Source organism: Salvelinus fontinalis, chromosome 14 (assembly GCF_029448725.1).
Source record: "Salvelinus fontinalis isolate EN_2023a chromosome 14, ASM2944872v1, whole genome shotgun sequence".
Lineage (NCBI taxonomy): Eukaryota > Metazoa > Chordata > Actinopteri > Salmoniformes > Salmonidae > Salvelinus > Salvelinus fontinalis.
This window is the reverse complement of record NC_074678.1, coordinates 48,898,614-48,921,847: the sequence shown is the minus strand read 5'-3', so window position 1 is coordinate 48,921,847 and position 23,234 is coordinate 48,898,614. Positions and strand designations below refer to the sequence as shown.

The following is a 23,234-nucleotide window of genomic DNA, read 5'->3' as shown; positions in this document are numbered from 1 at the left end:
CAAATGTTTATAAATAAATGTAAGATGCAAAATTGGATCCTAATTGAATAGCACACAGTAGCCTGCATTTAACTTTTGTAATACTGCAATGAAAAATAAGATCTTCGCAATCAACAGTAGCCTAGGCCAAACTTCTGGTTTTCTGTTGTACCTGATAATTAATTACACCCACCTGGTGTCCCACATCTAAATCCGTCCTTGATTAAGGGGATATTTCTCCTCTGTCCTTTGTCTTCTGTAGCTCAGTTGGTAGAGAATGGCGCTTGCAACACCAGGATAGTGGATTCAATTCCTGGGACCACCCATATGTAACAAAACGTATGCACATTTGACTGTAAGTCGCTTTGGATAAAAGCATCCGCTATATGCATGGTGTTGGGCTGCCCCATTTAGTCAACTGGTTGATTGTTTGGTCCATAGGCTGTTGGTCAACCAATATTTGTATTTATTTTTGTCAAGCAGTGTAAAATATATTTAAAAAAAGGATGGCACATGAGACACCCGTCTGATTCACACCTGTATGAGTGGACTAATCCATTGCGGAGGCCACTGGTATGTCACACCAGTATCACCAGTTGTACATTTACATTTAATTACCATTTCTAACCTACAATGTTTGTTTGGTTACGGTAATTTATTTTCATGCGTTCAACTTATTGTTATTGTTGGTCTTACCGTTGTCGTTGTAGGAGTGGACACGTTGCTTGCGGCGCGCACAACCTAGGCCACACCGTTTTGGTTTATTTAATTCCTTTTACGAGTTGGCAATTTATTCATTGTTTAATGTTTGGAGCGCTCCTGTCAATCTGGAGTAAGGACACGCACCTGATTACACACAGAAGTAGGCCTAGGCTACCTGGCCTGCACGCAAATGTAGGCTTATACATGTGCCCATTTGGGGATTTGATACTGTTTCTGATTATTAACTCGCCATCACTGTATAGCTTCTCAAAGTCGTTTTTTCTTTGCCTCAAACAGCAAGTGAACAAAGTCTGTTTTTACGTCCATTGAGAAAGGCTACGTTGAGGAACTATTGAAAGATCGTCCCAGCTCTCTCCCTTTCGATAACCACACACATGAAAGGGGTATAAAATGTCCTGCTCTGATCCGGTGGAAACATAAGAGGCCTATCTGATTTACTTCTTATCCCTTGCGCAAATAGCCTACAGCAGCGTCTGTCTGTTCGGAGCTGACTGACTCAGGAAACTCTGAGGGCCCCGAATATGTTCTACAATGTTGCAGGTTGGCTAGCACTAGCTTAGGCTTGACCAAGTTAATAGTTGATACAGTGTTTCAAGTAACTTGCAGACATGGCTTATGTGATTTATAGGTTGTGTTTATCAGGATGTTTTCTACCTGCGGGCTGCAATGTTTTTATTTGTTGTCTTTATGTAGGCTCTTTTTTACGTATTTGCAATGGCAATAGAAGTTACTTTTAGATTTGTATCATTTTCATTTAGATATAATTTTATTATAAATTAAATGAAACTGTTCCATGAAAATGTGCATATGAAAATGAGCACGCAGATCAGTAGAACTGGTACGTTAGCTTGGCACTCCAAATGGAAAAGGTTGTCGACCGCCAGTGTAGCCTATTACTGGCAACTTCAGGAGCATAACAGTAGAATCTGTGAAGGCCAGCAGCAGCGGGAGGAGGGGCGGAACAGTTTTTTAAACATTTTTGTTAGGTATATTGATCTGACTCCCACTAGTAATTTGTCTGTCTTCATTTTTAATCGCAGTGCTTAAAGCATCAGAGAAGCTTAGTAGCCTACGTGTACTTGATTTTATTCAAACATGAGGTGTCTATATATGGAAAAATACTAGTTTTAACATTTCGACCAATCGATTGGTCGAAAGAACAGATGACTCTCGGTCGACCAAGATTTTCTTTTAGTCGGGGACAGCCCTAGCATGGTGTATATATTATTTGAATTAGCCTGTACTATGACAAAGAACTGTCTGTCCTCTCCTCCATCAGCGTCCCGCTTCAACCTGGAGACAGAGTGGAAGAACAACTACCCCCGTCTGCGAGAGCTGGACAGGGTAAGGACTATCCATACATACACACACACACACATACACACACATACACACATACACACACACACACACACACACACACACACACACACACACACACACACACACACACACACACACACACACACACACACACACACACACACACACACACACACACACACACACACACACATATATACTGCTCAAAAAAATAAAGGGAACACTTAAACAACACAATGTAACTCCAAGTCAATCACACTTCTGTGAAATCAAACTGTGGCCTGCTGGAGTTCATTTTGCAGGGCTCTGGCAGTGCACCTCCTTGCACAAAGGCGGAGGTAGCGGTCCTGCTGCTGGGTTGTTGCCCTCCTACGGCCTCCTCCACGTCTCCTGATGTACTGGCCTGTCTCCTGGTAGCGCCTCCATGCTCTGGACACTACGCTGACAGACACAGCAAACCTTTTTGCCACAGCTCGCATTGATGTGCCATCCTGGATGAACTGCACTACCTGAGCCACTTGTGTGGGTTGTAGACTCCGTCTCATGCTACCACTAGAGTGAGAGCACCGCCAGCATTCAAAAGTGACCAAAACATCAGCCACGAAGCATAGGAACTGAGAAGTGGTCTGTGGTCACCACCTGCAGAATCACTCCTTTATTGGGGGTGTCTTGCTAATTGCCTATAATTTCCACCTTTTGTCTATTCCATTTGCACAACAGCATGTGAAATTTATTGTCAATCAGTGTTGCTTCCTAAGTGGACAGTTTGATTTCATAGAAGTGTGATTGACTTGGAGTTACATTGTGTTGTTTAAGTGTTCCCTTTATTTTTTTGAGCAGTGTATATATATATATCTCTGTCTTGTGTACTATTATATTTCTTTAGGCCTATATATTGTTTTACTTAATTAGAGGTAACTAGTCTAGTTAGGACTCTGTCTTCTTCTGTCCACAATAATGTCCTTCACCAGTCCACTTTTCATGTCTAGGTTTTTTCTGACATTGAGAGAATGGTCAACAGTGCCATATTCCACCAGCTAATCATGAGTTTTCTGTTTATCCTATCCTCCAGAATGAACTCTTCGAAAAAGCCAAGAACGAAATATTGGATGAAGTTATTAGCTTGAGTCAAGTGACACCGAAACACTGGTTAGTGTTTGCCCTCATGTTTCCCGTGATGAATTATGTTCCCCTTCAAATGACATTTTATCACCTACAGCTTTATGTACATTATTATTTCGTTTTATAAGACATTCAAATAATATGGCCAACATCAACTGAGTGTTCTATGCCTCATATTCAAAGGTCATTAAATTAATTCAGGAATTCCGCTGCCCTTAGACGGCTTTGCTGTAGAAGCTCTGAATGGTGCAGGTGGCTAGTGTGTGTGCGCCTGTCTGTGTATATGTGTGTTGGTCTCAGCCCCCCCCCCCCCCCCTCCCCAGAGGTTAGCAGTAGGCTAAATGAGATGGATGTCCAGTGGTTGGTGAGAGGCTAAGAGCCCCTCCGAGCCCCATCTGTAGCACTGGATCAATGATCTGATGAATGGGCTACGGTGCGACTGGGGTTGGTGGGGGAGCCAAGATGGCCCTGTTAGCCAGCAAGCAATCGAAGCGTCTGAGAAGTGTGTTGTATTGATACGAGTGGAGCTGGGAGCAAAAACAAAGGGTTTTGTATGAAATATGAGTGTGTGTGTGTTTTGTGATAAATGAGTCTTCACCAGCAGCCCAGGGGGATTGAGTAGGGGTTTGTCCCATTGTCATACAGCCCTGGTCAGATAAAGAGCCAAGCTTTAGTTAACAAGCTGCTGGGCTTTCATGGGGATTTGTCTCAAAAGGCATCCTGTTCCCTATCTAGTACACTACTTTTGACCAAAAGTAGAGCATTGTATAAGGAATAGGGTGTCATTTTGGGATGCACCCGCATAGTGTTGTCTCCAAAGCGGTGTCCGACCACAAAGCGCTCACTAGGTTGTATTTCGCCCATCTGCCCTTTGCCCCTGCAGGGAGGCCATCCTACAGAAGAAGCTGTGGGAGCGCGTGTCCACACACGTCATCGAGAACATCTACCTGCCGGCAGCCCAGACCATGAACTCTGGTACCTTCAACACCACCGTGGACATCAAGCTCAAACAGTGGACGGACAAGCAGCTGCCTCACAAGGCATTAGAGGTAGAGTTAGACTGCTGCCATCTCAATCTCTTTTAATCTCTTCATGACTGTGGAGCTATAGTGCATTAGAAAAGTATTCTGACATATTCCCCTTTTCCACACTTTGTTACGTTACAGCCTCATTCTAAAATTGATTAAATAAACATATTCCCTCATCAATCTACGCACAATACCCCATAATGACAAAGCAAAAACTGTTTTTTTAAGAATGTTTTGCAAATGTATTAAAAATAAGAAACAACTTATTTACATAAGTATTCAGACTCTTTGCTATGAGACACGAAATTGAGCTCAGGTGCATCCTGTTTCCATTGATCATCCTTGAGATGTTTCTACAACTTGATTGGAGTCCACCTGTGGGAAATTCAATTGACTGGACATGATTTGGAAAGGCACACACCTGTCTATATAAGGTCCCGCAGTTGACAGTGCATGTCAGAGCAAAAACCATGCCTTGAGGTCGAAGAAATTGTCTCTAGAGCTCTGAGACAGGATTGTGTCGAGACAGATCTGGGGAAGGGTGCTGCATTTCTGCAGCACTGAAGATCCCCAAGAACACTGTGGCCTCCACCATTCTCAAATGGAAGAAGTTTGGAACCACCAAGGCTCTTCCTAGAGCTGGCCGCCCGGCCAACTGAGCAATCGGGGAGAAGGGCCTTGGTCAGAGAGGTGACCAAGAACCCGATGGTCACTCTGACAGATCACCTGAGTTCCTCTGTGGAGACGGGAGAACCTTTCAGAAGGACAATCATCTCTGTGGCACTCCACCTTTCAGCCCTTTATGGTAGAGTGGCCAGACAGAATCCACTCCTCAGTGAAATGCACATGACAGCCCGCTTGGAGTTTGCCAAAAGGCACTTAAAGGACTCTCAGGCCATGAGAAACAAGATTCTCTGGTCTAATAAAACTCTTTGGCTTGAATGCCAAGCATCACGTCTGGAGGGAACCTGGCACCATCCCTACTGTGAAGCGTGGTGGTGGTAGCAGCATCATGGTGTGGGGATGTTTTTCAGCCGCTGGAACTGGGAGACTAGTCAGGATCGAGGGAAAGATGAACGGAGCAAAGTACAGAGAGATCCTTGATGAAAAGCTGCTCCAGAGCGCTCAGGACCACAGACTGGAGCAAAGATTCACCTTCCAACAGGACAACGACCTTAAGCACATAACCAAGACAACGCAGGAGTGGCTTCGGGACAAGCCTCAATGTCCTTGAGTTGTCCGAACTTGAACCCGATCGACCATCTCTGGAGAGACCTGAAAATAGCTGTGCAGCGACGCTCCCCATCCAACCTGACAGAGCTTGAGAGGATCTGCAGAGAAGAATGAGAGAGACTCCCCAAATACAGGTGTGCCAAGCTTGTACTGTCATACCCAAGAAGACTCGAGGCTGTAATCGCTGCCAAAGGTGTTTCAACAAAGTACTGAGTAAAGTAAAAAAAAAATGAAATATACATTTGCGGACATTTCTAAAAACCTGTTTTTGCTTTGTCATTATAGGGTATTGTGTTTAGATTTATGAGGGGGGGGGGGGTAAAGTCAAGGGGTCAGAATACTTTCCAAATGCACTGTAAATGTCATAAGGAATTGTTTGTGTCTCGTCAGGACTCTGTTGTGATTATTTCAGGTGATGGAAACAAATGTATTATTATTGGCGATGGATGGTTTTACTGTGGTAGTCAATTATGTCCTTTTTGTTCCAAATTTGAGTTTTCCTCGCAATCACTAAGTCTGTGACCGTTCTGATTGGTATGACAGTAATGGTATGCGGATACTGTGGCATTGTCTCTGTAGCCGGCCGTGGTGCTGTGTTGATACAAGGCCCGATCCTCTCCTCTCTGTTCCCTCCCAGGTTGCCTGGGAGACGCTGCAGGAGGAGTTCGCCCGCTTTATGGCCGAGTATAAAGGGAAGGACCAGGACGACATCTTTGACAAGCTCAAGGAGGCGGTGAAGGACGAGAGCATCAAGAGGCACAAGTGGAACGAGAGGGCCATGGACAGCCTGGTACTTAAACATGGAGACACACACACACACACACACAGTAAAAAGACTGACATTGCAATTCTCTTTCTCATATTCAAGCACATATACAGCAGGCAAACATTATTATACGTTCAGGTTTCCGGTCTTCCCTTGTGCGTAATGTCCGTTCTCCTGTCTGTGTGGGTTGTCAGAGGGTGATCCAGCACAATGCTCTGGAGGACCGCTCCATCACAGACAAGCCCCAGTGGGACGCAGCCATCCAGTTCATGGAGGAGACCCTGCAGGCGCGCCTCAAAGACAGTGGGTTACACACCCACCTTCACCATGGCTTACCGCCTTTACAATCAACCCCTTCCTTGATCTTTCACGGACTGTGTAGCTGCTGTGTGTGTGTCTCCCTCTCTCTGCACCTGTCCATCTCTGTTAGGGTTGTCACGATACCAGAATCGCTGTACTACGTCACCAAATTTTCCATGGCGGAAACAGGAATTAGACTATGGTCCTATTAAAAAGCTACTTTATGTAAAATTGTGGGTGCTATAGCTTGCCAAATAAACAAATGTGACTCGAGGTGACGACATAATGCTGTTTGTTTCTAACACGGGGACTGTTTTCCTCAAGAAATGAAATCCGCTTTATGTTTTGTTTTCTTACGGCGATACTTCCGAGGATCGCGATATTGGTATCGTGAAAAACCTAATTTCTTTTCCTCTCTCCCTCCCTCTTTGCACCGGTCTACTTCTACACTACCTCTAATACTACGATCTTACGACCTGTGTGTGTGTCTCCTAGCGGACTCTGTGATAAATGACATGGTGGGTCCTGACTGGAAGCAGCGCTGGATGAGCTGGAAGACCCGCTCGCCCGAGCAGCACACCCGCAACGAAACCAGAAACGAGCTGGAGCGCCTGCTGAAGCTCCACGAGGACCACACGGCCTACCTGGCCAACGACGAGGTCACCACTGTCCGCAAGAACCTGGAGGGCCGAGGGGTGGAGGTGGACCCTGCCCTGGTGAGGGAGACCAACTCTGGTCACATTTTCTGGTCACAACTCTTAGGAACTCCAGTGGAGTAATGCATGTAATAACTTTGCAATAAGTACGTATGCATTTATTGAGGAACTGGGCAGGTGGAAGTTGTGCTTTCAGATCACTACTGATAGATGAGTACTCAAAGACACAAGTATATCAATTCCCAATCTGTCCTTCATACCATCATGGCCACCTAATCATCCCCAGTTTACAATTGGCTCATTCGTCCTCCCCTGTAACTATTCCCCAGGTCGTTGCTGTAAATGAGAATGTGTTCTCAGTCAACTTACCTGGTAAAATAAGGGTTAATTAAAATAAAATTGTATATAGATGCACACACACACACTATCCCACATCCCAAGACACCATGAAGCATAGCCTGTCCCTCTCGCATTCTGGCCCTCTACTACTTCCTGTGTTCCAGATCAAGGACACATGGCACCAACTGTACAGACGTCACTTCCTGCAGAAGGCCCTGCAGCACTGTAACCTGTGTAGACGAGGCTTCTACTACTACCAGAGACACTTTGTCGACTCGGAGGTAAGTGCCCTAGGCTCCAAGGTAAGCTGCCAGAGGTAGCTGTTCTCAACTAAGATTTCAGAGACACATTGAGGGTGAATTCGACAAGGCTTCCGTTTCGGCGAACATGTTACCATAGTAACAATTCCAGTTGAACGATTTGAATGACCGTTCCAAATGTTACGATGAAGCCACAAAATGTAATAGCCTAAATCGGAAGGACGCTCGTTTCCAACGGAATCTGCCGGTAGCGTTGCAGAGGCAGTCTTCGATGTGTTCTGTGTGGTGCATATGTTGGATATATCCAACGTATGCATCAAATTGTACGCGCAGACTTGACCAAAGTGGAAGCAAAAGGTGAATGTTGAACTGTTGTTGCACGCGCATTCAGTCAAAAATTGCATTGCATAATGAAAACAGTTTGACTGAAGAATGTATTACGCAGCATTGTTGCATTGACACTGCAGTTAACATAAAATAAATGGAACGTGTCATCGTATGTTAGATAACGTTTGCGAACTATTTCCCTTGTTGAACGCACCTTTGGACTGTAGTCCATTGTCCATCGGTCTACACCACCCTTTCCCCTGCCTGCAGTAAAAACCATGCGTGTAACTTCTACCCTGTCTCAGTTTCAAATTTTGTTTCTCTTCTTCCATAGCTGGAGTGCAATGACGTAGTGCTGTTCTGGAGGATCCAGAGGATGCTGCTGATCACAGCCAACACACTCAGACAGCAGCTAACCAACACAGAGGGTAGGGCTGGGACCGGGGTGTAGGGCTGGGACCGGGGTGTAGGGCAGGGACCGGGGTGTAGGGCTGGGACCGGGGTGTAGGGCTGGGACCGGGGTGTAGGGCTGGGACCGGGGTGTAGGGCTGGGACCGGGGTGTAGGGCTGGGACCGGGGTGTAGGGCTGGGACCGGGGTATAGGGCTGGGAATTAGGGTTTCAGCCGTTACAAAATGTGGAACTCAAACTGGAAACCAGTGGAACAGACTTCTTGTGTTCGTTGTTGCAGAGATTACCAAGCCAGCATAGGCTTCATGGCTAGCGTGATTATCATGAGTTAGCTAACGTTGGGGCTAGACAGAACTGGGCGGGGTCATCCAAGACTGAGCTACAAGGAACTGGGGCTTAGCAGGGCAGAACCAACCGCCCATGGTCAATATTATTGTCATGTACCATCTCAGTCTGCCAACACACAAGCCCTCACTAGGGCATACAGGCAGGCAGCTGCATACCGGCCCCACCGGCCTGAAATTGAAGGCTTTATAACTCTTTAACTGGTTCAAATGAGAGGGACGGTGAACAGTCCGTTGAGTCATAGAGTTTGAACGGAGAATGTCTGCCCTCAGTCTGACCCTGTCTGAGTGAGCTACGGTGTACTGGGGAGCTAGGTAGCAGACACAGAAGAATTATAGCCCATGTCCCAAATGGCACCCTATTCCCTACATAGTGCGCTACTTTTGACCTAGTGCGTAGTTGTTTACCGGGGCCCGTAGTGAATAAGGTGCCATTTGGGATGCAGCTATTGCCACTAGCTGAGCTATACGGTGGAACCAGATGTGCTGTAAGCTAGGGCTGGGCGATATGGCCTAAAAGTCATGTCTAAAACTTTTATAGACTTCACAGTATATCATGTTTTTTTTCAAATGTATTCTCGAAATAAGTTGATTCTACAATTTAAAGGTCAAATACACTGCACTTCAAACAGACAGCAATAATCTATTGAATTCAGAGCTCGTGAAATTATACTTAGGTTAAATGTACAGTGCATTCGGAAAGTATTCAGACCCCTTGACTCTTTCTACATTTTGTTAGGTTACAGCCTTATTCTAAAATTGATTAAATTATCCCCCACCCCCCCATCAATCTAAACACAATACCCCATAATGACAAAGCAAAAACAGGTTTGCATTTTTTTGGCAAATGACTACAAATAAACGATCACATTTATGTAAGTATTCAGACCCTTTACTCAGTACTTTGTTGAGGCACCTTTGGCAGCGATTACAGTCTTGGGTATGACGCTACAAGGTTTCCTCCAGATGTGACGCTTGGTATTCAGGCCAAAGAGTTCAATCTTGGTTTCATTAGACCATATAATCTTGTTTCTCATGGTCTGAGAGTCCTTTAGGTGTCTTTTGGCCAACTCCAAGTGGGATGTCATGTGCTTTTTACATCTGTCTAGCCACTCTACCATAAAGGTGGAGTGCTGCAGAGATGGTTGTCCTTCTAGAAGGTTCTCCCATCTCCACAGAGGAACTCTGGAGCTCTGTCAGTGTGACCATCGGGTTCTTGGTCACCTCCCTGACCAAGTCCCTTCTCCCACAATTACTCAGTGTGGCTGGGCGGCAAGCTCCAGGAAGAGTCTTGGTGGTTCCAAACTTCTTCCATTTAAGAATGAATGAGGCAACTATGTTCTTGGGTGCCTTCAATCCTGCAGAAATGTTTTGGTACCCTTCCTCAGATCTGTGCCTCGACACAATCCTGTCTCGGAGCTCAACGTACAATTCCCTTGACCTCATGGCTTGGTTTTTGCTCTGACATGCGCTGTCAACTGCGGGACCTTATATAGACGGGTGTGTGCCTTTCCAAATCATGTCCAATCAATTGAATGTACCACAGGTGGACTCCAATCAAGTTGTAGAAACATCTCAAGGATGATCAATGGAAACCGGATGCAACTGAGCTCAATTTCGAGTCTCATAGCAAAGGGTCTGAAAACGTATATAGATCATGTTTTTCTGTATCTATTTTTTTATACATTTGCAAAAATGTCTAAACTGGTTTTCGCCTTGTCATTCTGGGGTATTGTGTGTAGATTGAGTCAAAGGAGGGTCTGAATACTTTCCGTATGTACTTTATGCCTTACCCAACCATCAGACGCACTAATAATGTAGTTATATAATGGCTTTCAGGTCTATGAAAATGCCCTTTCTGTTCCAAATTTAAAAAGAACCATGCATAATACATTCACTAATAATGAGTAACTTCTTGTTGCAAGTTAACACGGGTCTCATGAACAATATCTCAAGCACAAGCCCACGTGCTAGTGAGTAGCCAGCCGATCTTTTCTATTTGAAGTTTAGCCGACTTGAATCTACTCGCTAGCTAACAAGGCAGAACAGTCGAGTTGCTATGAACACATACAGTCCGTCTCCAGCTGTCTGAACAGCGTGCTATCCGGTCTACATTGTTCACATGTTGAAATCAAGAGGCGTACCTTATTTCTACGAATGTAGACGTCTTGCCAATTCCTTATATAATTGTTCTTTGTGATTATTGTACATTTATAAGACAGACGAGACACCTGGTGTAACAGTCTGAGGCTAAAATGCTGCTAGCAGTAAGTGATACCGCAATGCCGTGCGCGACAAACGGAGTCGATGTTCATTGGTACTCCCGTTTTTAGTAGTGTCTCGCTCAGCACGCAATTTGAGGAGTTGAGACATAAAAATGGTATAATTAGAAAGGCTAACCTTTATTACAGTAAAATAATGTCTCACTGTGTTCCAGTGTCCATATGATCTATTCTGTCGGACCAAATAGCAAATGCAAATAGCGAGTTGAAACCGCTTGTAGGAGATCTTTGTTGACGTGAGTGGCAGTGGTAGGGGCTGTGTGTGAGAACCGAGAGGAAGAGGTGACGCGAGAGGTTTCATTCTGTCCAAAATAACCCCAATGCGTTTCTATGGACTTATTCTGGACCTCAGCTTGTCGCTTGCCCTCCCACCTTTGGAACAACGACTCCCATTGTTACGGCGGAGACATGAGCATCTCCTCATTATGTAGATATCTGGTGTAAGTGGGAAGGTGCACACAGCGCAGACGGAACGAAGGAGACGAGACCAAAAAGACGACATTAGAACATCACCGCTCATAAAAACAACATATAGATTTGAGCTAATCAAATTATTTTGATATGTCACTCAGCCTTATTTTAAGCTCAACTGTCTTGTTCAAAGAGCACTTGCTCCATATTCCTAGGTATATATATATATATATATATATATGTATATGTCCGTTGGGTGGTGGATGATTCTTGATACACATGGGCAACTGTGTGAAAAACCCAGCAGCGTTGCCGTTCTTAACGCAAACCAGTGCTCCTGGCACCTACTACCACCTACTACTATTTTAACCTGTGTCCTCCCCTTCATCTACACTGATTGAAGTGGATATAAGAAGTGCCGTCAATAAGGGATCATAGCTTTCACCTGGTCAGTCTGTCATGGAAAGAGCAGGTGTCCTTAATGTTTTGTAGACTCTTTGTAGGTCTGTGTTTGCTGTGTCTTTGATGTCTGACATTTTTGTGGTGTGTGTTCACGTATTCAGTGCGGCGCCTGGAGAAGAACGTGAAGGAGGTGCTGGAGGACTTTGGGGAGGACAACGAGAGGAAGGTTCACCTCATCACCGGACGCAGAGTACAGCTGGCAGAGGACCTCAGTGAGTCACCACACACACACACACACACACACATACACACACACACACACACACACACACACACACACACACACACACACACACACATACACACACGCTACATACACACCAGCTACATACACACACACACACACACACCAGCTACATACACACACTTCGGTTTAACCAGAATGGTACAGTCACATTTGTGGCCCCTCCTGTTTATGCCTTACTAACAAATAGAGCGCTTATATTATGGTACCTAGTGGAAGAACAAATATTTATGTAGAACAAATATTGTTTTGAATATGATGGATTGGGCTGTGCGTTTCTCTTTCGCCGATTTGACGACCGTGTGGTTTTGCAACGTACCAGACGCCACTAGATGGCAGTGGTGGTAAAGGAAAGGTGAAGTCTTCTCATTCACCATATGTCAGCGCTTGACTATCCCGTGTCTGTTACTGCTACGGATTGACCGCTAACAGTGGGATGTCTGCTTCGTGCCACTGAAGTCTTAGACCCGCTCTGACCACCGCGTAGCTTAATTTACTGTATACCCCCCCACCACACGCATGTGCATTCTGGACACACACATTTTTACATGACCTTACACTTTAGGAACTTAGACACACACGCTCTCTACTTCATGATACGTGAATGCATGTGCGTATGGACAGACTCACACACACACTCTCGCTCGCTCTTTCATCTCTCATTGGGACTTGAGACTTTAATTGCTGCTCTCAGGAGAGGAGGTGGTAAGCAAAAGAGCGGGAAAGAGAGTGTCTGGCAGCAGCATTTAGGTAAGTGTGCTGCCCGCCGCCTGTCATGTCTACTAGCCCAGCCTTGCTCTCTGGTAAGAAGCTCTGCTGATTTAAACACAGCAATATGTGGAGCGGCCAAGTGGAGAGTCGACAAGCCCAGACTTGCTCTTACACACACACACACACACACACACACACACACACACACACACACACACACACTGATAACAGAGTAAGCAAAGTGACAGCGCCTGCCACCTCTAAGTGCGTGTGCGTCTATAACTTTCAACATGGTCATAGTATCATTTTACTATGGTAGTGCACTATATGACCCATCTGAATATACCGTACCAGTCAAAAGTTTGGACACACCTACTCATTCAAGGGTTTTTCTTTATTTTTACTATTTTCTACATTGTAGATTAATAGGGAAAGCACTTTTTCTATATATATTTGAGATTCTTCAAAGTAGCCACTGTTTGCCTTGATGACAGCTTTTCACACTCTTAGCATTCTCTCAACCAACTTCAAGAGGAATGCTTTTCCAATAGTCTTGTAGGAGTTCCCACGTATGCTGAGCACTCCTTCACTCTGCAGTCCAACTCACCCCAAACCATCTCAATTGTGTTGAGGTCGGGTGATTTTGGCCAGGTCATCTGAAGCAGCACTCCATCACTCTCCTTCTTGGGCAAATAGTCCTTACACAGTCTGGAGGTGTGTTTTGGATCATTGTCCTGTTGAAAAACAAATGATAGTCCCACTAAGCGCAAACCAGATGGATGGTGTATCGCTGAAGATTCTGGTTAAGTGTGCCTTGAATTCCACAAATTAACTTTTAACTAGGCACACCTGTTAATTGAAATGCATTCCATCTCTTCAAGCTGGTTGAGACCATGCCAAGAATGTGCAACGCTATCAAGGCAAAGGGTGGCTACTTTGAAAAATCTCAAATCTCAAATATATTTTGATTTGTTTAACACTTTTATTAGGTTATTACATGATTCCATATGTTTCATAGTTTTGATGTCTACAATGTTGAATTTTACAATTTAGAAAATAGTAAAGAAATTCAGAAAATCCCTAGAATGAGTAGGGTGTCCACATTTTTGACTGATACTGTGTATATACAGTGCCTTTGGAAAGCATTCAGACTCCTTGACTTTTTTCACATTTTGTTACGTTATACAGCTTTATTCTAAAATGTATTTAAATAGTTTTTTTTCTCATCAATCTACACACAATACCCCGTAATGACAAAGCAAAAACAAGTTTTTAGAAATTTTAGCAAATTAATAAATAAAAATGAAATCACATTTACACAACTATTCAGACCCTTTACTCAGAACTTTGTTGAAGCACCTTTGGAAGCGATTACAGCCTCGAGTCTTCTTGGTTTTGACGCTACAAGCTTGGCACACTTGTATTTGGGGAGTTTCTCCCATTGTTCTCTGCAGATCCTCTCAAGCTCTGTCAGGTTGGATGGGGAGCATTGCTGCACAGCTATTTTCAGGTCTCCAGAGATGTTCGATCAGGTTCAAGTCCGGGCTCTGGTTGGGCAACTCAAAGACATTGAGGCTTGTCCGGAAGCCACTCCTGCGTTGTCTTGGCTGTGTGCTTAGGGTCGTTGTTCTGTTGGAAGGTGAACCTTCGCTCCAGTCTGAGGTCCTGTGCACTCTGGAGCAGCTTTTCATCAAGGATTCTCTGTACTTTGCTTCGTTCCTCTTTCCCTCAATCCTGAATAGTCTTCCAGTCCCTGCCGCTGAAAAACATCCCCACAGCATGATGCTGCCACCACCATGCTTCACCGTAGGGATGGTGCCAGGTTTCCTACTGATGTGACGCTTGGCATTCAGGCCAAAGAGTTCAATCTTGGTTTCATCAGACCAGAGAATCTTGTTTCTCATGGTCTAAGAGTCTTTAGGTGCCTTTTGGCAAATTCTAAGCAGGCTGTCATGTGCATTTTGCCCGAAGAGTGGCTTCCCTCTGGCCACTCTACCGTAAAGGCCTGATTTTGGTGGAGTGCTGCAGAAATGGTTGTCATTCTGGAAGGTTCTCCCATCTCCACAGCGGAACTCTGGAGCTCTGTAAGAGTGACCATCGAGTTCTTGGTCACCTCCCAGACCAAGGCCCTTCTCTCCCGATTGCTCAGTTTTGCCGGGCGGCCATCTCTAGGAAGAGTCTTGGTGGTTCCAAACTTCTTCCAGTTAAGAATGATGGAGGCCACTGTGTTTTTGACGACCTTCAATGCTGCGGACATTTTTTGGTACCCTTCCCCAGATCGGTGCCTCGACACAATCCTGTCTCGGAGCTCTACGGACAATTCCTTCGGCCTCATGGCTTGGTTTTTGCCCTGACATGTACTTTCAACTGTGGGACCTTATATAGACAGGTGTGTGCCTTTCCAAATCATATCCAATCAATTGAATTTACTACAGGTGGACTCCAATCAAGTTGTAGAAACATCTCAAGGATGCTCAACGGAAACAAGAGGCACCTGAGCTCAATTTCGAGTCTCATATCAAAGGGTCTGAATACTTATGTAAATAAGGTATTTCAGTTTTTTATTACTTAATTATTTGAACCCTGAAATGTTTTACTTCATTTTATGAGTTAAGTCTTACCTTGTTTCAAAGTAGCCTAGGCAACCCTGATTGGCAATATGGTGCCATTTGGGATGCAGACCTAGGAGTGAAAGGGAAAAGATAAGAGGTTGCAGCGTGTGTGAATTTAAAAAACACCTCCTTGGGTGGGTGGGTGTGTGTGTGCGTGAGCTTAGTTCTCCATTTTCTATCCGTTTATGATTTCATACATATTCAGAGGTGTGTGTTTCGTGGTCAACAACATACCTGTCTGTTAGCACCATATGTGTTTCTGTGCGTATTCACATGTACTTTTGTCTCGACTCGTGGTCAATACGATACCTACCCTTGAGGAGCAGGCATAGTCACAGTCGTGTCTCTTTCCTGTATGCCAGTGGGGCTGCAATGAGTCACTAGGCCTTGTTCCTCTCTGTTTGTGCCGGACACCGTGGTAACGGGAGACCCTGGGAGAGAATTCATATGCTGTTGGCCGGGATACACACACACTCTGACCCCCCGGGAACTGACCGTTAGTCATACAGAGGACTATTGCAATAAAGACAAGTCCAGGCCTGTTGACAGAGTGTGTGTTGGGGTTGTGGCTATCTTGTATTGTAGTGTGTGGGCATTTACAGTAGCCTATATTTTTATGTGTGTGTGTTTGGGTCGTTGCTAACTGGCTCAGTGTTGGTCATTCTTTGTTGGTAGGCAGAGAGAGCGGTCCATAATAACAGGCTATTGTGTAGTGACAGACTGAGGCGTCCACACTACAGTAGCCTGCTTATTTAGTGAAGCCCTGCTAAGTGCATTAGTGGAGCAGCATGGGAGAGGCGTGCTGCCAGCCTGCCAGGGTCTTGTCCTCTCTGTATCCAACACACACGTGCATGCGTGCTCACACACCATTTACCATGACGCACACATACACACAGTTAAAAAATGAGGGTGCTGGGTACCCTCAACCAATCAGGGCACACACACACGCTAGCCTATTGGTTGTTCCTCCTCAGTTTAGTTTGTTAAAGGTGTGTGCATTGACGGCTCTTTCCACTTGAAGCTATGCTATGGTTGTTGCTGTGTCTGGCTCCTATCTGTGTTTGCCGGCTAGACTGGCATTTCAGGTGTTGCCTTAAACACACATACACGCCTCTCTTTTGACTGTATGACCCTTCTTCAAAACACACACACACACACACACACAACACACACTCACAAACACACCGCGTTTCGCCTATAACCCTGTGGCTGCTAAATTGTTGCCGCCACTACAAATATTTCTGCTTTTTAAAGGGATATCTAGCATGCTAGTTGCTAGCTGCAAACTAGCATTAGCACAATAACTGGAAGTGTAAGTGAACAACCAGAACGCTAGCTGTTTCCATAGAGTTCCTTTCATTGTCCGTAGTTAGCAATAGCTCACGAAACTGCTTTCAACTCCCTTCATACTGCATAAAAAGACATTAAAATGTATCTGAAAATTCATTTGACTGTTATTTGAATTATCTCGCGCTATCCCTTTAAGATAAGTGACAAGTTATACAGAGTACAAGTCAGCAGAAGTGACCACATCCCCCCCCCCACCCACCCACTACTTTTGCCACTGCTGCTGAAAACAATCCTCGGGGAAGCACTGACACATGTACACTCTCTCTCTCTGACACACCCTCTCTCACTCACACACACGGACGCATGTACGCGCATCCACACACACACACACATCAGTTGTTAGGTTGAGTTGAGAAGGGGCTGCCTTCACTTCCTCCTATGGGGGTCATATTCTCTCCCCAAACCACCAGAAGGGAAACGGAGAAGAATAGAATAAACGAGAAAACACTCCTCTCTTCATCCTCTGCTTCTCCGTAGAGGAATTCCTAGACCTATATGGGGAATAGGCTGCCATTTGGGATGCAGACATCCTCCTCCTTCCAAGAGTGTTTGATGAGGGAGGGTGGTGGGGCTGGGAACACAATGGTTACGCACCCTGTTGACTTTGCCCATGGCTGCAGGTGCTGCACACTTCCAGAGACGGAAGGGAGGTTACCTGCAAGCCAGACAACCCGCAGAGAGTATCCCTGCCTGGGCTTGTCCTCCTCCTCCGACATCCTTTTGTCACTCGGAGGGACCACGGAGGAGGGACGCTTCAGAAGTAGAGGCTGATTTTCCGTGTAGTTTCACTTTATTAGAAGCTGTTTAGGAGGAGGATAGTGGTTCTGAAGGGATGGAGGATACACTATCAAGCGGGTATAGACTACACTACCTTGTGTAACAAGGCGTTGGGCCATGGTGCTCCTGAACTCAAACGTTCGTTGGAACTTTCCTGACGCTTCTGCGCTCCAACCTTACAGTTTGCGAAGCACTTTTTTAAGGCCCTAGCTACATTAGGTCAAATGGGTTCAGTCCATTCATGTACGGTTGTCAGTCTTGATGCGGTAAGAGTTGAGGATCGTGCTGGTTAGCCCTCTGACAGCGCGGAGGTGGTTGCCTGTCAGCAATGTAGACCTAGATGTGTGCTAGAGGGGGCTGTGTCCCAAATGGCACTCTTATTTCCTATGGGCCCTGGTCAAAAGTAGTGCACTATATAGGGAATCGGGTGCCGTTTGGGATGCTTCCCTGGAGGTCTCAGAAGGGCAGTGGAGCCCATCACTCTAAATGACCAGATAGACTCTACTGGGCTCTGAGATACGGCTCAGCGCACAGCCACAAGACTAAGTGTCGAAGTCCAACTTGGAAATTTGGTCTTCTCTATAAAGTTAGGCTATTTTTTGCCATTTCTCCCCTCAATTAGGCTTGGGTGGTATACCGTGTATACTGGGGTATTTTTAACTACAGACGGTATGATTTTAATACCTCTTTAAAAACGTATATGTTTTGAAGCATCATTTTTTTTATTCAACCTTTATTTAACTAGGCAAGTCAGTTAAGAACAAATACTTATTTGCAATGACGTCCAAACCCGGACGACACTGAGCCAATTATGCGCAGCCCTATGGGACTCCCAGTTACGGCCGGTTGCGATACAGCCCGGATTCGAACCAGGGTGTCTGTAGTGATGCTGCGCCACTCGGGAGCCCTATCTGAGATGTGCCAAATAACTGATCACCAGCTCAGGGCTCCAGCTATGCATTTGGTTTGCTAACTTGCTAGCTTAGTGGCTAGATTGCAAGATCAAGCTTCTTGGTTACAGCTTCTTAAATATGTGTATTATGATTTATTTATTTTTACATTTGGAAAGAAATGGCGGCGCTTGTGTGCACTGCCGGTAATACCGTATACAGCGGTATGGTACAGGAACGGTATGAAAATCTGGATGCCACTCTACCCTCCATCTATTCTCAAACTACAGGCCCATAAAGCCAAATGCAGGCCCCGGGCAAAATTTATTTGAGGCTCTCGATCTAGTCGGAATATCCAACAGTCATCTGAGGATCGTCTTTAACCATCTATGATATAACGAGATCCAATACATTTTCCTGGTAAATAGTACATATCAAGCTGATGTATTTAGTGGCGATATTAGACATGATACAAGTGAACGTCTTTTAATGTCTGGCTGAACTCCGACGTGAGCCTCCTCTCACACACCTGTGTGCTGTCTGGCCCCTCCCCCTGCAAGACTCGACAGGAGGAGATTCCACCAGTTTAGCTGGGTGGGAAGGTGTGTGTGTGTGTGTGTGTGTGAGAGAGAGAAACTGAACACGGTGTTACACAATCGTCATCTGAAGGCTGGAGAGGACGTCCCCTCATAAAGATATTAGGCCAGGGGTCATCTCGTTAATGGATGGCAGGGAAACTTTATTTCAATGCTCTCTCTCTTGCTCAAAACGACCTGAGCCTCACCTGGCAGCGTGCTTTGAGGGGAAGGGGGGGAGACACACTTCTCTTAACAAAGGCAGAAATGTGCTCCCTGGGGCAGTCTGGTGTTAAGAGCGATTTGCCCCTACTCGCAGCAGACGGGTAGAGCCCAGTGCCACTCAGGTTTCACACGGGGGAGGTGTGTGTGTAGGAGGCGGATCGTAGGAGTATTAACGGTGGTGCAGGGTGTGTGGAGGTGAAGCGACGTGTGTGTGTGTGTGTGTGTGTGTGTGTGTGTGTGTGTGTGTGTGTGTGTGTGTGTGTGTGTGTGTGTGTGTGTGTGTGTGTGTGTGTATGTACGGGGGGGGGGGGGGGGGGGGGGGGCGTGCATTTGTGAGGGGGAGAGAAGAGGAGCGTACCACAGGCCAGAGCAGCTGCCTGGCAGGATGCCTCCTCTTCTCTCTCCCTGGAAAGGAGCCCAGTGCTAATATGGAACTGCAGGCCCGTCAGGAGACGACTGACTGGATGTGGGCTGCTGCCTTAATTCCAGTAATACACAACTCAATTACAACAACCCAATAATACACACTCTCCCTCTGTCTACGTGCCTCTCTTTAACCCTTGCTCTGTTTTCCACCCCCCCCCCTGCTATCTCTTTCCCTCTTCCCCATCTCTCTCTCGCCGTCATCATTTTTGCCTTGTGACAGACTCACGCCCCTTTGACTCCCAGGATGGGAGAAAATGTGCTGTGTAAACGCCACCAGCTATGGTCTTCCTCCTCTCTGAAAGCATAAGTCTTTGCTTTTCAGATGTCATGAAGTTGTGGCCCTGAAAGGGAAGTTGCGGGTGTTTATGCAGCTTGTCACAGTGATGGAGAGCGCGTGTCTTGCAACACACAGGCAGGCGGAGTGCTCCCGCACACACCACACACACACCATACGCACTTCTCTTCACCTTCATCCCTTGGTCTTTTCTAACTCTCCCCGTGAGCTTAGTACTGGTATTGTGTGTGTGTGTGTGTACAATAGCACTCTAGGTTGTCTGGACCTGCTCCGTGGAATGCCCTCACACACTACTCCATCTCACATCTTCTCCCTCTATCCCCTTTGTCTCTCTTTTCCCCCCCTTCCCTCCTCTCCTTTGAGCTGCTCTTCCTCTGGAGTGATTGTTTCCTCCTGCGGTAGTGGAAGACGTATAGGAGTATTAGGTGTGTGTGTGTGTGCGCAAGGTTTTACTGTGTTTGCTCTGGGCGGCAGGTCACCGCAGAAATGGCTCGCCCCCACACACACACACACACACACTATCTTTTTGCTCTCTTCTCTTAGAGGAAGCATAAGCATCTGCTGTACGACAAGATGGCACTTGTCTGTTGCGTGTATATGGAGCGATGTAGCATGTCCATTCGTTTTATGTACTGAGGTTTTGGATTCCTAAGGAGCAACATTTCATCACACTGTTGCGTTTTACATGGGAGGATGCTTGGGCTATATGTTTGATTTGGAGCTACTTTTTTTGTCCTTAGCGGATTGCCAATCCTCAATCCCTCAGCCGTTTTACCAGAACAAGTGGCGGGATGACCACTGTCTGATTTTTCAGATTTTGAATTGTCCCTTTAATCATTTAGGGGCCATTTGATGCTGCTCTTGCTCTCAAGGGCCCCGTTGCGTTTGAATGCGTTGGCAAATGAATTGGCTGCCCCTTTAGGTTAAGCTTTTACTCTCCTCTACATCAATTTGGTGTTTTTTTTAAAGCATTTTGTCGGCTTTCCCCTCATGTCCTCACATAGACAAATAGATGGTGAAAGAAGTGCTTTTATCATAAATGGACGTTAGTGGCTGTATTTTCAAAGCTGAGTTTTTTTTCTTTTCTTGGGTGTATATCCTCTGACTGTGCCCCAAATGGGAAGACCTATGGGCCCTGGTCGAAGGTAGTGCACTACATAGGGAATAGGGTGCCATTTGGGATTCAGACTCTGGCATTAATTGTAGTGCTAGTTTAGACATTTTCTCGTAAAGAGGAAACATCAAAGATTGACTCTGGGCCAACTTGTCCATTTTCTCCGGGGCTGGGAGTAGACAAACACTACATTTAGAGTTGTCATAACGCCGCTTTAAAACATACTGCTCTGTCTTTCCTTTCATCTGCAGCCAGCTCTCTTCCTGTCTTAACTCTCTCACACACACCAAACTCCCGGCCATGGATGGGCTCTTGCACGCACACACGCACACGGCATGCACAAGCTCACACGCAACACATGCGTACACATATTTGTGTGTTTTTTAAATGTTTTTTTACGTAGAACAGGGAGCATGGCTGATGTTAAAAGCACATGTGGGTCTCCAATCCCCCCCCAATCCCCTCCTCTCTAACAGAGGACTGTTTATACCCCTCCCTGACAGCCAGTGGAGGAAACAACTTCCGTCAACCCAACAGCTGGATCAGAGGCCCTCCCTACACCCGGCCAGCCAGCCGCTCCCATTCCCACTCACGACCTCCTAACCTCCTCCCTCATCCCTCTCTCCTTTCCTCCCCCTGTCCCCTCCTTCCTCGCTGAGGCTGGGCGCCAGGGCGGGCTGTCCACGCTCCCGCCGACACGTCCCTGGTGTTTTGGTGACCCCGCGCTCTTACCACATCCCCCTATTCCCCTGCATCTGTTTCACAGGCCCGCAACAGCAGTCCCTGGATGGTTGTAAATCTCTCCTTGCTCTGCCTGAGTGTGTGGAGGATAGAGGGGCAGGGGACATTTTTGGAGACTGTCCACCCTGTCAGAGACTCAGCCAGAAAGAGAAAGAGTAGGCTGTTGGACCTGCCTTTCCCAGGCCCTGTCTCAATACTCATATACCCTCGTCTCCTTGCCTCTTCCAAGACCACTAAAAGCAACAAATGAAAGCACTAATGTGTGTGAAAGAAGTAAAGGGCAATGGAAGCTGTTTCAGACCATTGGGGGACACGTTTACACAACCTTACCTGTCACCTATCAGTGATCATCAAGAAAAGGTTACGAGGAATGGAAGCCTCTGAGGAGTGTTGAGACACGTCCCTGGTGCTCGGTGGGAAAAGAGGAAGTGTAGAAAGTCGTGATGTGGGACAGATGAGCGACCAGTGAGGATTCCGACCGTCTGTTTCCCTCCCAGCAGGGCCCCGAGGGGCCCATTCCTGCAGATCCTCCTGTCACTCAAGACACCGTCTGTCTCCGAATTTCCTATGTAGCGTACTACTTTTGACCATGGCCCCATAGAGCTCTGGTCAAAAGTTGTGCTCTATATAGAGAATTAGAATGCCATTTGGGACGCATTGTCTGACTGCACCGTTACTGTTCACACACTTAGGCCCCTGTTAGCTGTCCACGGCTCAGATAAGAGGATGCGGTAATAGGAAAACCACACTTCCTCCCTCACATGGTAAAAATAGAGCAGTCTGTTTTAAGTCTTCTCTTTTGTTTTAGTTTTTTGAACAGATGAAATGGTGGATTTTCTCAATGTCTTCCCTGCACATTGGCTACCAGGGGTTAGATTTAGATTCAGTTTACTGCTGAATGCTTTAAGGTGGCAGGTCTTCTAGTTTTTGTGTATTAGATACACTCCTCCCGTCGCCCACTGACAATAGCTAGATTTCCATCCAATTGGCGACAGATTTTCAATACGAATTCTAAAATCTGCATCAAAACAATATGCACGTTTTCCCGCCAGAGATGTTTCCATCAAACAGACTTTTTGCGGATAAAAGGCTTTGCGTAATGACATAGTGCACATAAAAACCACTTTTGCCATTTAAATGTACCACATAAAAAATACAAGTTAAATTTCCAGACTTATTTTCAACTCCACCGATGGTTTTATCACAACTATTGCGTTATATGGAAAATGTGCCCATTTTGGTCTTGGCACATGTGCTTTAGCCAGCAGCTCACAGATACGGTGCAGTTAGGCTAGCCAACATGATGAGA

At 45.9% G+C, this 23,234-nt stretch overlaps 1 protein-coding gene across 8 annotated transcripts in view; it reads left to right on the top strand.

The window, feature by feature from the left end:
* LOC129811062 (dynamin-like 120 kDa protein, mitochondrial) overlaps positions 1–23,234 on the top strand; it is a 58,152-nt gene that overhangs the window by 26,010 nt on the left and 8,908 nt on the right. For all 8 annotated transcript variants that reach the window (XM_055862185.1, XM_055862184.1, XM_055862189.1 and 5 more), the window contains 9 exons: positions 1,982–2,046; positions 3,098–3,174; positions 4,031–4,196; positions 6,046–6,198; positions 6,369–6,477; positions 6,970–7,190; positions 7,634–7,750; positions 8,391–8,484; positions 12,067–12,177. In XM_055862185.1, the coding sequence (XP_055718160.1) occupies positions 1,982–2,046; positions 3,098–3,174; positions 4,031–4,196; positions 6,046–6,198; positions 6,369–6,477; positions 6,970–7,190; positions 7,634–7,750; positions 8,391–8,484; positions 12,067–12,177 (1,113 nt within the window). The remainder of the gene's footprint in view (positions 1–1,981; positions 2,047–3,097; positions 3,175–4,030; positions 4,197–6,045; positions 6,199–6,368; positions 6,478–6,969; positions 7,191–7,633; positions 7,751–8,390; positions 8,485–12,066; positions 12,178–23,234) is intronic.